The sequence below is a fragment of the Corvus moneduloides genome, chromosome W (genome assembly GCF_009650955.1).
Source record: "Corvus moneduloides isolate bCorMon1 chromosome W, bCorMon1.pri, whole genome shotgun sequence".
NCBI lineage: Eukaryota > Metazoa > Chordata > Aves > Passeriformes > Corvidae > Corvus > Corvus moneduloides.
The window spans coordinates 8,858,837-8,874,604 of NC_045510.1; the positions used below are offsets into that span (position 1 = coordinate 8,858,837).

The 15,768-nt window shown below is 42.7% G+C and overlaps 1 protein-coding gene across 3 annotated transcripts in view; it reads left to right on the forward strand.

Moving 5' to 3' along the window:
* LOC116437378 (kinesin-like protein KIF2A) overlaps positions 1 to 2,637 on the forward strand; it is a 193,649-nt gene extending 191,012 nt beyond the window's left edge. For 2 of the 3 annotated variants that reach the window (XM_032095044.1, XM_032095047.1), the window contains one exon: positions 862 to 962. In XM_032095044.1, the coding sequence (XP_031950935.1) occupies positions 862 to 947 (86 nt within the window). In that variant the 3' untranslated portion in view covers positions 948 to 962. Of the gene's footprint in view, positions 1 to 861 lie in introns of all 3 variants that reach the window. The other variant, XM_032095045.1, reaches the window with a different exon arrangement.
* The last annotated feature ends 13,131 nt before the right edge of the window (positions 2,638 to 15,768 follow it).

Here is a 15,768-nt window from a genome sequence, read left to right on the forward strand (position 1 = left end):
TGAAACAAGATACTAGAGATAAAGGATATCTAAAAGATCTTTGCATCTTTACAAACAGCATGATACATATATAGCTTTACAGCAGGGAAGAACTGTTAAAGCTTCTTTCTCCCAGTAACTTTTCTGTTTTGCTCATGGCACATAATAGTCACCAAATATTTCAGCTTTTAGTCCTGTCACTTTGGGACTGACGTTTTTATGCTGTCAGTTTTGTTTCCTTCTTCCCATTCTTGGGCATATTACTGTGGAATGGAAGTGGAGGAGGACTATAAATAGGAAATGATAGCACTTCTTTTCTAGGGTTTCTCCTATTCTCATGCTAGCTATGATGAAAAAAATTATTGATACATTTCTGTTTACTTCAAAAATTTAATCACAAATGCTTTTCACATTCAAAGAAAAGTTTTTATCATAGAATCACATAATGGTTTGGGTTGGAAGGGACCTTAAAGATCATCTCATTCCCCTCCCTGCCATGGGCAGGGACAACTTCCACTAGACCAGGTTGCTCCAAGCCCTGTCCGACCTGGCCTTGAACACTTCCAGGGATGGATGGGGCAGCCACAGCTTCTCTGGTCAACCTGTGCCAGTATCTCACCACCCTCACAGGGAATAATTTCTTCCTAAGAAGAGACAGGGGTAGCATCTAAGAAGGGACTAAGTTACTAAGCAACTTGTTTGTATGGTAAGTATTAAATTTAAGCTTATCTCAATCCTCTTGTAGTTTGTATCTTCAGCTATTTTTGTGGAGGAATGTTCTTTGTTTTGCATTAGGGCCAGTATGTGGGGCATCAGGCCTTAGTTTCAGGATCTGTGTTGAGCATAGGCACATTAGTACTCATTCTCTCTTTTTCATTAAAGATAAAGTGAAATCTTTCCGGGCAGCTCTACAAGAGGAGGAACAGGCCAGTAAACAGATCAACCCAAAAAGACCACATGCCCTTTGAAAGGGGGCCTCTGCTGCTAAAGGAATCTATGAACCTGTACTGCTATAGGACACATTTGTTACAAAACCCAGTGGTCGGAAGAGCTCAACTACTTGAAAGTGTAAAAATATTAGAAATGTCCTGTTTATTATTCATCTGAATTATATTTTCAGTTTTGTGTGAAATGCTCCTATGATGTCTACAAAATGCTTCTAGACCAGACAATACAACCATGCAGGGTTCAGATCTGTGAAGCACTTTGTTTAAAATATTTCATTTATTCAATTTGTAAATTTTATGCTTGGAAAATTTGCCATGTTTTTAATAATGAAGTAGATCTGTGACAATTGAAAAGTCACAGTATTTCCTTTTAACTATGTTCAGTTTTGTTATAAAGACCAGTTGTGCAGTTTTAAATTATGTTTGCTGCATGCGTACCTCACTAGTGGTTTTACATAATTTATCTTCTACAGACAGCTGTGCTTACTTCGTCCCATTCTGTGCCTTGATGAAGGCTACTTAACCCTAAACATCCTCTTTCTGAAGCACAGCCTTAATGAAAAACATTCATATTTGTCAATATAAATTGCTTTTAGTGTGGTATATTTTTAATGTGTTTTGAGACTTTTTCTTTGGTGGCTAGTGCATTTCATAGCATGTGCCATATCCTTCAAACAGGAACTGCAAGAGCTGTTAGAGTGAACATACAGCTGGACATTCCATCCTGCTTGTAAAAAATCTGATATTTAGGTTTATTTGAATACCATAAAGAATAGTTATATAATTATAGCATTTTCTCTGTAATTAAAAAATAAAACACAAAAAAAAAGTAAAAAAAAAGCAAAAAAATACGTTGGTGGATGTATAAAAAAGGGTAATGTTTAAGTACTGAGGAGAGTTGTCTTAGAATAATACAGATAGATATACAGTGTGTGGTATGGTGTGATAATGCTGTCAGAATAAAGGTACCATCTGACCTCTGCATATGGATAGGCTGTCAAAATTCAGGGATCCAGCTAAAGAAATACATATTGGCCTTCCACATATTGTTAAATTTTGGCTTTTGATACATGATGAGCTTACATGTGCATTAACTGTAGTTTGCAGATAGTTTAAGTAGCTCTGATTCTTTAAAAAAAAGTAGCTAATACCTACTTTTCCCTTTGTACATTGCCAGCATCTGAAAAGTGAGGTGAAATTGCATCATTTGAGGATTTGCACAATAACTCTACCTAGTACTAATAGAAATCCAATAAGTACCTGAATTCTCACAAATGGCCCCATAGGTATCAGCACTTTTTAGGTGGTGGCACTCGAATTATTTTTGCAAGTCAGTATCCAAAAAAGATTAACCTTTTGTGTAAGAACTTCTTGTCAAATGAAGGATTGTAGACCTCTCTACGAGTTCTCCCCATTTCCAGGAGTTCATATCAGCACGCTTTCCCTTGGAACTGTTTAAAAATTACTTTTGTAATTCAAGCCTGTTTGTTTGTGCCAGGCCTGGAGGGAAATAAAGGGAAGGCAATGAAAAGAAAGTTTAATGAGCCAGGAATTCTTGTAGCATTTAATATTTGTATCTCCCATAGGAAGGTAGGGTATGGGAAGCTCTTGTTGCTTTGTGGTTAAAAATCCTCCCCTGTGTAAACATTTAAAATGAAACAACAATGTAGATTTTACATACTGTGTTTAATAAATTAAGCTATTAAATGAATTACAAATGAGAATTTACTTCTATGAAAGTTCTTTTCCACTTTGGGAAGGGTTTGATTTTGTAAACACATCTGAGTTACACTTTTCAAAAGGCCTCTGATTTCAGAATGAATATTTACTTCTGGAACTAACTGTTCTGTACAAATTTGTCATATAGGACCAAGCTCCCCAGAGGACTATCCTGACAAGTTTTACAACAGATCTTAAAAGAAACACCACACATCTTTCTGAACATTTAAGAATGTCTTCCATCACAGCTAAAAGAAGAAAACCCAATGAAATAGAAGGCAGCAGCTTTCTAGAGAAATCTTACTTTTTAAAAAGCCGCTGAAGATTGAGGCATCCTACATGAGAAACAGTTGCTTCCCTACTATTCATCCATGCAAGCCTAGAGCCACAAGCAGGATGTGGTTTATGGGGTATCAAAGAGGACAGGAAGGACAGAGGCAGTTAGATTTCAGCAACTTTTTACTAAGCCTTGTAAATGATGTGTCTTGTCAGGTAGCACATGTGAGTTGAAATTGCATCAACTGGGCAGGGGGGGAATGTTAAGAGACAGGCTTTGCAATAGAACCTGCTCTAAAGATCATATCTACACTGTTACTGAATCAGTGAGAATGGAGATTTAAAAAACTAATACAGCACTTGAATTCCTCTAGCCCATTTCTTTGATGGGCTGGAATTACTTGAATAGGACTCAGACAAGCTTATCTTGATTTCTGTCCTCTAAAAAAAGCATTTAAGATATGTGACACAAATCTCTAACACTCGTTCCTTCTGTATTGGTCTGTGCATATTGCTGTGACTACTTATATTCACTCATAAATTGGTTCTATATGCAGTGAAGCAGCATTAGAATAATTAAAATATAAAATAAATGAGCAATTCAATTTTCCAGGACAATGTCTCAGCATGCCTGCAAATTCAAGTACGTTTCTGTACATGTTTTTTCCAATGACTTTTAAAGTATTGACATTGGACATGTATAAAATGAAGTTATATCTTAGAGGAGTTTTTGCTAATTTGCCTCTTCTCCACTTACTGTGGTCTGATAGAAAGAGATATAGTATACATGAAAAAAATTTACTTATGGTAGTGAATACATAGAATGGGGCCTTCACCCCTGCATGATGCTACAGAGTTAACAGTTACTGTTTTCCTGAATCATAAGACAGACCAAAGCGGATTTTTCTTTTGACAGCGGCTATGCAGAGCTAATGCAAACTTGGGGGAAAACTCTGTCTTGTCCTTAATAACAAATATATATAATTCAAACTATATTAAGACACTCCGGTAAGTCTTTCTGTCAGGACACAGGCATGAATTGCTCTAAGACTCACTGAAAGCTTTGCTCTACGCTAAAACTCCTCGTTTCCTTGAAGGGTGAAGTAGTTTTCAGCTGCCTGAATTTACAGTTGACAAAAATCAACCCCCCCCCCCCAAAAAAAAAAACAAACCCCAAAGTATTTAAATATACTTTAAAACAAGCAAAAAAAGTCCCGAACAAATGGAATTACTACAAATGTATTTTTGTTGCCCAGACCAAACTTATGGGTTGCACTGTTGAGTATTGCACAAGAATATCCTGAGATGAAGTCCATGATCAGAGAACACAGATTTCAACTATAGCAGCATCAATCCTGGGAAAAATGAATTCAAGAGCTGAATTTTTAGCAGTATACTATTGAACATTTATTAGTAGAACAAAGGCATATCACAGCGCTGGGGCGCTTAGCAATATCGCCAGAGGCGCGCTCCATTCATTTTACTGTGGACTTAAGTACTCTCCTAAACTGTTACATATTCATTAAGCCCAGAAAGTAATTTACACTTCACTCAACTTTTCCCCCTTCTCTGGTCTCTGCCCCCTTCCGCCAGCACGCCGCCGCTTCGGTCCTCTGGATAGCTTCAGAATTGAAGACATGCACCCTCTCTCCGATGCCTCCCCAGTCTCCAATCTAATTTGTAGCTGACAGTTTCCTTGGGATGTGTGACTTTTGATAACAGTCTTCCTGGGATGCATGCGTATGGATGCTGAAAAGCTTAAAGCAGAGAAACTCTCCAGCTTTCTGCCAGCATCCTGTGAAAGTTTTGCTTTCTCATGCAGGCTAGCTGAAAACAGTTTGAGGTTTTTGTAAACCAAGACTTTATCTGCACCTGCAGCTTGTTATGCACAGTCTGTTGATACTGACTGAGGAAAATATTTCGAAGTGGGTGTTATAGGGTCTTAACCAATCACTCTGGGAGGTGGATGGTCAAGGGACCAATGGCCTTATAACAGTCAAGCGAACCAAGATATATAAACGAGTTTGTAATTTATTAAATAATTCCATTTCTTCCTGGACTGAACTTGTGTTGTTATTCTCGCCGTCCCCGGTACAACAGCGACATCTGGTAACCCGCGACGCATACTACAACCGCAACTGAACTTTCTCGGAGGTACGTGCACACCCCCCCTCGCCCCCCGGGGCTGCGGGGACGGAACCCTAAACTGAAAAGATGGGGGATAAATCCTCAAAAGAAAGAACGGTACTTTCTGCCTGGAAATCTGTGTTAATGCTCATGGGGGCTAAGATATCCGAGGATGCTCTGTGTGAACTGTTGCAATGGGCGGCAGAGCATGAGTTTTCAGCAGACCCTGACGCTGCATTTAGCCTAGAGGCTTGGCAGCAGTTAGGAGATAAGTTAATTCATGAGACCGTGTACGGGGACAAGAGCGTAGTCGAGTTGCTCCGTACCTGGGGTTCTCTATTTGATATAATGCAACAATGGATGGTGGAAGGAGAAGGAAAAGAATTACCAGACTCTGAGGGTAAAGGTTCTGAAGGGGACGATGAGCTATCTGAGGGCGGAGCGACTCAGGACAGCACGGGCAGCGCAGTCGCCGCATCGCCGGTACCGCCAAAGCCTGAGAGAGTCGCGAAGACTGCTCAAAGATCCTATCCCTCACCACATGATTATGTGCCCCCTATATATCCCTCTCCACGTGAATTCATGATGCCGAAATACCCCTCACCTGTGGAACAACTCGCAAAGATAACCGAACAACAGAAAGAGTTGGAGCGTCCCCCACCCTTCGCCCCAGCGGCCCCTCCCTCCTCCGCGCCGCTGCCTTCAGCTAGTGTAGCAGGAACTGTCATTCCTACAGCCCCTCCGCAACCAGCCCACAGCCGCATTCAATAGCCGGCATAATGGCGCGGCCGCTCGGCCATACGGTATATGGTTTTTCTTCCGCGAACGCATCCGCGACACCCTGTTACTCTGCGCATGCGCCCGTATCTGGGTGGCCTTATGTGCATGCGCCCGCATCCGGGTATTTTCCTGCGCAGGCGCAGACAGAATAGCCGCCAATGGCGGACCTCTTGGTACAGCAGATGGCGGTCCTGCGGGAGGTAGCACAGCAGCTGGTAGCACTGTCGGAGATGTTGCTGCAGGTAGCCGCTGTCAGACCCGCGCCAGGGCGACCTGGGCTGGCTATGCAGACCGGCCCGGCAGCAGCCCCGGCGGCGGCGCCTGCACGGATAGCGGTGCCGCCACAAGCGACAACGCCCCAAGCTGCACTGCCGCGAGTAGCTACATCGCTACCCTCCACGCAACTGTCTACAGATTCCGCCGCTACGCCGTCCGCTGGCCCGGCGCCTGTACCCTGCCAGCCTTCTTCATCCGCATTGGAGCCATCCAAAGTACTCCTACCTGACAAAGCAAGCAGTAATACAGAGGAAACACCTGTTCCACAGCAGGAGACTGGTGGTGGCCAGACGCCGGCAACCAGTAAGACGGCTGCCCCAGAACCGCCTTTGGACACTTCCAGAGTGTAAGGTGACTGCGTCCAAAAAATTCAAGGCGTTTTTGGGAGGCGGTCAAACTGCTGGCTCTGGAGGCAGGAGACTGGGATTTAGTAGAGAAAGTAGGGATGCCTGAAGATGCAGGGGGACCTGAGCAGGTGTCACGATCCGCTAATACAAGCGAGGGTCGTGATGGTTCATTTATGTTGCAGTTTGGCCAAATTTAGAAATACATCCTCTGAGAGAAGGCAGGCTACAGCCACCCTCCCCCACCAGGTTGGGGAAAAAATAAATTTTCCTCAAAGGAAAGTGAAAGAGATAAAAACTATTTATTTAACAAACACACAGGAAAAGGATAATAATGCTAAATGATAAAACCTCCCACTCTGCTGAGAGAAACCTGGGAAAATTTCAGAGTCCTTCCGTAGTCTCTCTCTCTCACTCCTTGGAGCTGGGACGGGGTGGTGGACCCACCTCCAGGCCCAAGGCTTCGGTGGAAATTCCTCCTGATGTATTCTGATGTTGAAACAGTCCAGCAGAGGAAAAAAAGGAAAAAACAAAGTCCCAGGAAAACAAATGTTCAACTTTCCGTCTCTCTCTGGAGAAAGAAAAAAGTGCTGAAAAACTGGCCAAAAGCAAGCCGGGTGCTTTCCCCACTCTCACTCTCCTGCCGCAGCTGAAAAAAAAGTCTCTATCTCTATGTGACCTTGAACAAGCTGCAAACTGCTTTGAAAAAGTTTTGCTCAGTTTTTCCTCCCCCCTCTCAGGCTCAGTTTAAAAGCATAGAAAGGCATATATACTAATTTTTTGGGCATAGTGCAGCGATAGGGGATACAATATCAAGTCACCCCAAGACAGTTTATAGATCTCAGAGTGCAAAAGGACACAAGGGATTTCAGTTTTAATCAGAACAGTGCACCTTTATTAAGTGCCCACAACATGGTAATGCAATAGAGGAGAGAAAGAGAGAGAGAGATAAAGAAAACAAAGTAAAAGGGTAGAGAAGAAGAATAGGGGGGTAATAGCTACCAACGGATGAGACGAAGTCCTCGTGGTCTTCTGCCAATAGATTCGTCTTCTTTCCATGGGGAGATCTCGTCTCAGTTATTTTAGAAAGTCCCTTTATAGTCCTTTTCAGAAGCGAGGGGCAACTGGCTAAGAGGTGGGGAAATCTACAGCCATTTTTATGAGGCCCATTGCTTTGGGAAACAGGTACAGGACAGGTGTACAGGACAGGTGTACAGGACAGGTCATTCCTTTCCGCTTCAGCGCAGTCCTTCCTGCCTGGGCAGCAAGAACGGCGCAGTCCATTGCGACCTGCACTAATTTTCCTCAGGAATGCGTACCAGTTCCCAGTGGGCACACCTGCAGGCAACACTTGGCAGGCATCCCACCAGGCCAGGACTCCTGTGTTCAGTCTCTGTCCTTGGTGATGATCGCGAGGCAGATGAGGGATCTTCGGACTGTCTCTTACACCACCCTGTGACTCACGATTGTCGTCAAGAGAGCTCTATCAGCACGATTTCATAGTGTTGTTGCGAAGTCTTCAGGACTTGTCAATGTTGGTAGCATATCCCGGAAAAGGATAGAGAAAAGAAGAAAAGAGAAAGGAAAGAAAAGAAAAAAAAAGAAGGAAAAAGAAGGAATAAGTATTTTTAAATCAAAATATACATCTAATTTCTAATCACATTTTAATACTCGTGTAGTTCGTCTTGTGTCAATAACCTTAGGGGTGTCCACAGTGGATGGGATATTGACCAAATTGTGTACATCTATTATAGAGGTCAATTGTGTTAACTGTTTCATCATTCTCCAATTCATGATGTATAAGATTGCTGATAAAACAAAACCAATCAAAACTAAGATCAAGAGAACAATGATGGAATGACACAATTTGTTCAGGACACCTGTAGCAGTAGGTGACCACCCAAAAAGAGTATCCCACTACCCGTGTTCAGCATCTTTCTTTACCCTTTCTAGAACACGATGTATTTCTTTCACATTGTGATGAACAGTTACCAAGGTTTTCTGTCCATTTTTCTTGATCTTTTCCAAAATTTCAATTAAATCTTGGTGAAGCAACAATTGCTTTACCAAAGTAAGGTTCATCCCAATGGGGGTAGGCAACAGTTGGTGGATGAGTGTGTAATTGGGCTGTAAAAGGTGATAAGAAGTAACTGGGGCTAAATAAGAGAAATCACATCCTGTGATTTTAGTAAAGTTGCAAACACAAAAATTTGAATGATTTTTAGTGTCTACTACTAAATTTTCTATAAATACCTTATCGCAAGCAGTTCTTAAGCATGCACATCCGTTGCCTGTATACACAAGCACTGTTTCAGGAATCTTGTTCGGATGAATTTCAAAATGACAGATATTTTGTTCTGTGTCCAAACAAATGTCTTGAGCTCTAATTGCATTACTTTCACAGATAAACCCTTGTTGTTTTCGGACAATACAAGTTTCCAAATTAACAGTTTGCCACTTCTTACCAATTTGACGGGCCCATTCTCTATGCTCGAAAGGATAGAGAATAGCTCCATCATGGTTCAGCCCTAATGCAATGATTGGGAATATCGAATGCACTGAAGCATTACGTATGGTTAATACAAAGGCTGTGGCTGTGTTTGTGATGGGATTGTAGGTAAAATTCACTAAGTTTCACCAGGATTGGAATTCTCTTTCAAAATCAGTGGCACTGTCCCAGATTATTTTCTGAATTTCAGTAGGAAAAGTGCCTTCTTCACCTTCTCTTATAATTGAGGCAGCAACTGACTGCATCCACAATTGAGCCTGGATGCAGCTGAGAGCTAAAGAAATGTTGTTTTGTGTAGCACCGAGTGCGTCAATTATCAGTTTGTGGTCATTCACATTTACCTTTTCCCAATTTGGTAATATGTTTGATAACAACCACTGATGGGTTCCCAAGGCTAATAAGGAGGACTGCAGTGGTTGTAATTTACTCAGATCTCTAGTTGTGGCAGCCAATTTATTCATTAGTACTTCTGAATAAATGCTATTTAAAATTCCCAATCCTGTTCCCACAGCACTGGTTATCTCTTTGCGTTTGTTTCTTAGAAGGGTTCCGCTTTCGCAACCAGGTTGTCCACTCCTCGAAGGAAGTTTGCAGAAAAGGTGAACAAGCTGGCTGAATTTCTGAGACATTGTTTTGCATCAGCAATTTGACTTGTTTAAGGGACCATGCCGGATTAAACAATATTTGTTGTTGGCCTGTTTTCCTGATTATATATGGTCCAATTTCAAAAATTCTCGGGCTTAGCATAACCGGTGGTTGGGTGGTAGGTATTACAACATCGACGTCGCGTTCCCCCCAGTATTTTGTATTGTTTTTACCACACATGACTTTATGGGAAAATTGTACAGCAGTTAAGTTTAGCCAACAATCTTGATTTTGAATTTCACAAAACAAAACACAGCCGTGAGGTCCAATGCTATAACTGTGTATAGATTCAGTAAAAAATTCAGCAATTAATCTACACCGTATTGTAACATCATCACCTTGGGTTACCATAAAGGGAGGGAAAACATTATTCTTGTCATCTAACACAAGGGGGGTGCTTATACCATGGTATGTGACTACTGCACTCAGTATGGGCTTTGCTACGGCATTTATTTTGAATTTATAAGTTGAACCTTTCAGACTTGGCTGATCTGACAGGTTATTTTGCCAATTGCATGTTACATAGGTTGGTTTGGTTAAAGTAAAGTTATACCAGCAGTCAGGTCATTTTTGCAAAGCTTCATGATTTCAGCATTGTTGGTACTGGGGTCTAAGGTGTAGTTACCGACATTCTTCTGACGACAACACAGGACAAAGGGGGTTTGTTTGTCGCATATCCACTCTGTTGTAGGGCAGAGTTTGGCCGTAATGTTAGGGTGCAAATCGCTTTTCCCATTTGGTTTTAGAAAATTTCCAGCTATTGCAATGGTGGAAACTTTCTCGTAAAGAGATCCTTCTACTTTTCTGCATCCTACCTTAATTTCTTTACCAATTGTTCCATTTAGGATTCTAGCCCAATCCTTTCAGTCCCATGCCCATTCACTTGGACGGTATACCTCAGAGTCGTGCAGTACTACAGTGGCTAGGTTTGGGCGACGATCTCTGGGATAGGATCCTAGAGCACCAGTGTACCTAATGGTAGCTTCAGACCATGGCCACTCAGCTGGTTTTTGGCCATGTTGTTGTGGTAGGATGCAGAAAAGTATCACTAGTTTTATCATGGTTTATGTGGTCTTCATGTCCCTTGGAGTTCCTCTGTGAAAAGTAAACACAACAGAGTCTGCCACTAAAAGGCAGAAAATTAGAATGATGGAATTATCCAGCGTGTATGTATCCGATGCTCTCTCCCTAGGGCATCAGAGGCTACCCATGCATATTTATTCAGAGGGGTTTTTAGCACTAGTGGTACTGCCAACCCTGAGGAGGCAAATCCCCATTCCACCTGGAAAGGATCTGTAGGATGAATAGGGCCTAGGGCTTGGTGAGCTGTTGCTTCAAAAACCAACAATTGCAATGCTTCTTCCTGAGAAGCAGTCCATTCCCATTTTATTCCTTTTCTCAACAAGTTATAAAGAAGTCTGGCAATTATGGAAAAATCTGGGATGTGTTTTCTCCAGAACACTAATAATCCTAAAGCATGTTGGAGATCTTTTTTGGATTCAGGCATTTTAATCTGATCTAAAGAGGTTAGGGTATCAGGTGGGATACATGTCATACCTCCCTTCCACCAAATTCCCAAAAATTTCACTTCCTGTGAAGGGTTTTGGATTTTTTCTGAGGGAATTTGCAAATCAAGGCTTTCTAAGTGGGAGATTATTTTCTGTTGGGTATCTCTCACTTCTATTTCATCTCCTCCCACAAGGATATCATCAATGTATTGATAAACAGCCACATTGTCAGCTTTGGGTATTTTTTCTAACTCTTGGGCTAAAGAGTGATGAGCCAGGGTAGGAGAATGTTTGTACCCTTGGGGAAGCCTAGTGAAAGTGTATTGCTGTCCTTCCCATGTGAAAGCAAAACGGTCCATATCTTCTGGCTGTAAAGGTATCATAAAAAACATGTCTTTGACATCTATAGTTGCCATGATTGAATGAGCCTTTTCTTGAATCAAGGTAATTCATTCTGCTAGATTTGGGACTGCTGCTGTGAGAGGGTCTGTGTTGGCATTTAGCCTGTGAAAATCTATTGTCAGCCTCCACTTCCCATTAGGCTTTCACACTGGCCACACTGGAGAATTGAAAGGAGAATGAGCATTAACTATTACTCCTTGTTCTCGCAGCTCCTGTATCACTGGTTTGATACCCTCTTTGGCACCCAGGGGGAGGGGGTATTGTTTCGCATTAGTTACTTTGCTGAATGGTAGGGAGGGTGCAGCTTGGAGCAGTCTGATGTTAAAATGTGGTGAGCCAAAAGACCACAGGAGACCCTCTGAGTCCTCCCACTGTCTCCCAGCAAGGGCATTCATCCCTAATAAATTGGTTGGAATAGCTCCAATCACCATATTAATAGAGAGTTGGTTTTCCTCTCCAGGCAAAGTGAGCTTGACTAAGGCCACATTCATAGATTCTGTCATTCCCAAGGCATTTAAAACACAATATCGGTTTTTTGTTGAAACAGTTCCACACCTCTGGGCATCTTTCTTTGTCAACGCAGAAATTTGTGCCCCAGTGTCGATCAGAAAAGTTACAAGTGCCTGTTTAGGGCCTGTAATAGCTGTGATCATTATATCTCCTGTTTTATTTTTAGTGAGCATTCTCAGGTATACCCATGCTCCGTCTCTTCGCCCACTGACAAGAGACGGAGGGTCTAGTTTCCCTGGTTTTGAGGAAGAAGTTGCTTTGACTCACTGCCCAGATTCTGAGGGAGAGGTTGCTCTGACTCACTGCCCAGATTCTGAGGGAGGAGGGGTGCACTGGGTTGAACTGACGGAGTCGGTAGATTGGGTTTTCGGCAGTGCCAGTTAGACACTACCTTACTCAATTTATCAAGGGGTAAGCCATCCATCACATCTCTGGGGACCCCCTTTTTGATACCTAATAACCACCAATGCTGATGGTTAGAGATCTGTTTTACATTCTCTGGCTTTTCGCTATGAGGAGCCCTAATGTACCTGACACCTTTTGTTTTTTCTGATTTTTCTTCTGGGGTTTTTATAGGTCCATATTTTCTACTGTAATTAATCAGATCTTCTGCAACCTCACTCCATGTCCAAACTTTGCGATCACCGGCAGGTGAATTCGATTGTGAACCTGGTGGCTGAGAGGGGGTTGAATATGGAGTAAACCCAGGATCGGTAGATCCGGTTTGGTCGCTCGGGTTTCCAAGGAATCTATCCAACCTCTCTACAGGACCTACAGCTGCTATGGTTTTTTGAAGGACAATTGCTGTAGGTTTGAGTGATTCTGGAAGGCCTCGAATTAAAGGGATCATCAGTTTGGGCTTCACAGGTAATTGCATCAGGGATTCATATCCAGGAGTCAATTTCCTTTCATGTATCATTTGCAAGCAGGCGGCTTTGTGGACGCTTTCTAGAAGTTGTTCAGGGGTACCAACTATAGCTAAAGGATCTCCCCTTTCTAAAGGATTGAGTCCCCTGGCCCAGAAAGCTGCGCGCTGAGTCAGGGATCATGTGTTACGTTTGTCTCCTGTTGTTAAGAAAACTCCATGTCCCCAGTATCCACTGGCCTCCTGTTCAGTTAATAGAATTTGGTCTCCTCCAGTGAGAGACACTCGGAAGACATATTCCATCTCAGATTCATGGGGGAGCCGCCTGTACTCCTTTTTTAACTTAGCCAATTCAGTAGCAGTGTATGGTATTTGTTTAGTGGTGATATGCGGTTCAAAATCTTCATCATTGATATAATTATATTCTGTTTTAATTAGAGGTCTCATATGAGTGCAGCAGTTTTCCCTGCAATTTTTCACTAGCACTAGTTCTTTCTGGGGGTATATTTGGTTAATGTGAGGAGTTTCCTTTTCCTCTGTCTCTTTTGGTGAGTCAGCATTCTTTGGATTCTTAAAATATTCCTCTTTTAAAGCAGCCCACAGCAAATGATTTTCATTCCTTTCTTCATCTAATTGTTTCTGTAAAATCTCCACTAGGTTTTGAAGGGAATCTATGATTGCTTTCTCTTCACGACATCGCTTAAAGCGGTGATCTATAGCTGTTGTAAGGCATGCTCCTAAAACAGAGCAGATTATGGCTTTATCTCGGCCAAATTTAAATTTTGTCTCATGTTGTAAAGAACATACTCTATCAGTCACACTCTCCAAATTAAACCAGTTATTTTGAGCCCATTCTTCCCCTCCCGGAGAGGGCCGGGCATTATGTTTTGCTAGCAGAGCATAAAATGCAGCTTTATCTTTTGAACTAGGGTTTTCAGTCATTTTATGAAGGGATCAAAACCACTACAGGGAGGTAAAACTTAATTACACACTGCGACACACACAGCTTCGCTGTGTCTCCCTTCGCTTCCCTGGGTGGGTGAAGAGACCAAAAACTGCCTGGGAGGTACTCCTTAAGTTACTTATGGTTGTCTCTTCGCTACACCAAGCAGTCCAAATTCACACATACACAGCAAAAAACACAGTTCCCCCTTTTACACTAAGAGATCTTTTGTGAAAATCTGAAGACAGAGCCCTCAGCTGAGTATGGGGTGCTTTTCACCTCGGCGTGTGCAGTTTGCGGGAAATTCGAGTCACCAACCCTTGCGTTCTAGACACTGCTCACCCTTTTCAGGGTGTCGGACTAGGTGCGGCTGGAGCGAAACGTCCTTCCCCTATTACGGACTACACACAACCTTGCAACCCCTTCTGTCTGTGAGAAATTCTGTCCATGACGCCAGTTTAATGTCACGATCTGCTAATACAAATGAGGGTCGTGATGGTTCGTTTATAGATCTCAGAGTGCAAAAGGACACAAGGGATTTCAGTTTTAATCAGAACAGTGCACCTTTATTAAATGCCCACAACACAGTAATGAGATAGAGGAGAGAAAGAGAGAGATAAAGAAAACAAAGTAAAAGAGTAGAGAGGAAGAAAAGGGGGTAATAGCTACCAACGGATGAGACGAAGTCCTCGTGGTCTTCTGCCAATAGATTCGTCTTCTTTCCATGGGGAGATCTCGTCTCAGTTATTTTAGAAAGTCCCTTTATAGTCCTTTTCAGAAGCGAGGGGCAACTGGCTAAGAGGTGGGGAAATCTACAGCTATTGTTATGAGGCCCGTTGCTTTGGGAAACGGGTACAGGACAGGTGTACAGAACAGATACCACTTCAGCGCAGTCTTTCCCGCCTGGGCAGCAAGAACGGCACAGTCCACCGTGACCTGCACTAATTTTCCTCAGGAATGCGTACCAGTTCCCAGTGGGCACACCTGCAGGCAACGCTTGGCAGACATCCCACCTCAGCCAGGCCAGGACTCCTGTGTTCAGTCTCTGTCCTTGGTGATGATCGTGAGGCAGATGAGGGATCTTCGGACCGTCTCTTACAGCAGGTTACTACAGTACCTCAAGAAGGTGTAACAGTAGATCAAGGCGATAGTGAACCCTCACAGGGGGTTATCCAAGCCTTTCCTGTGCAGAAGGCTCTTCCAAACATGGGTCAGCCTGACAAGCATGAGGTTATTGCTTGGAGGGTAGTCCAAGATTTACAATCCAAAGTGGCACAGTATGGGCTCGGTTCTCCTGAAGTCATGCAGGTTATTAGAATGTTGGGTTCTGATCTGCTTTCACTGTTTGATATTAAGCATTTAGGTCAGGTGATATTTCAACCTGTGCAATTTACAGTTTTTGAGAGCGATTGGAGTAGGATGGCTGAAAAAGCTGCAGCTCAGAATGTGCAGTTGCCTCCAACTGATCCCAGACATGGAGTTCCAGTAGATGCTCTTATGGGAACTAATTTTTTTTCTAATCCCGATCTCCAAGCTACCTGGCATCCTCAGGTCCTTGAACAGGCTCAAAGGATTGGTATGGGAGCTCTATTAAAAAGCATAGACATGGCTGCTCCTAAAACACGATATGTGAAAATATCTCAGGGGCAGAAAGAGCAATTTTTATCATTCATGGAAAAAATTGCTGTGGCCCTCGAGAAGCAGGTTGAAGATGATATGTTAAGGCAGATGTTGTGCAAACAATTAGCAAGAGAGAATGCCAATGATGAGTGTAGAAAGATCATAGATGCTTTCCCAGGGGACCCTACACTAGTAGAGATGGTTGAAGCCTGCTCTAAGGTGGGGTCTGGGGATCATAAATCTGCTTTGGCTGCAGTTCTGCGGCCTATTCAAGTAAATTCTGATAGTGGAAAAAGGAAGCCTAAGGTTAAGAGCAAG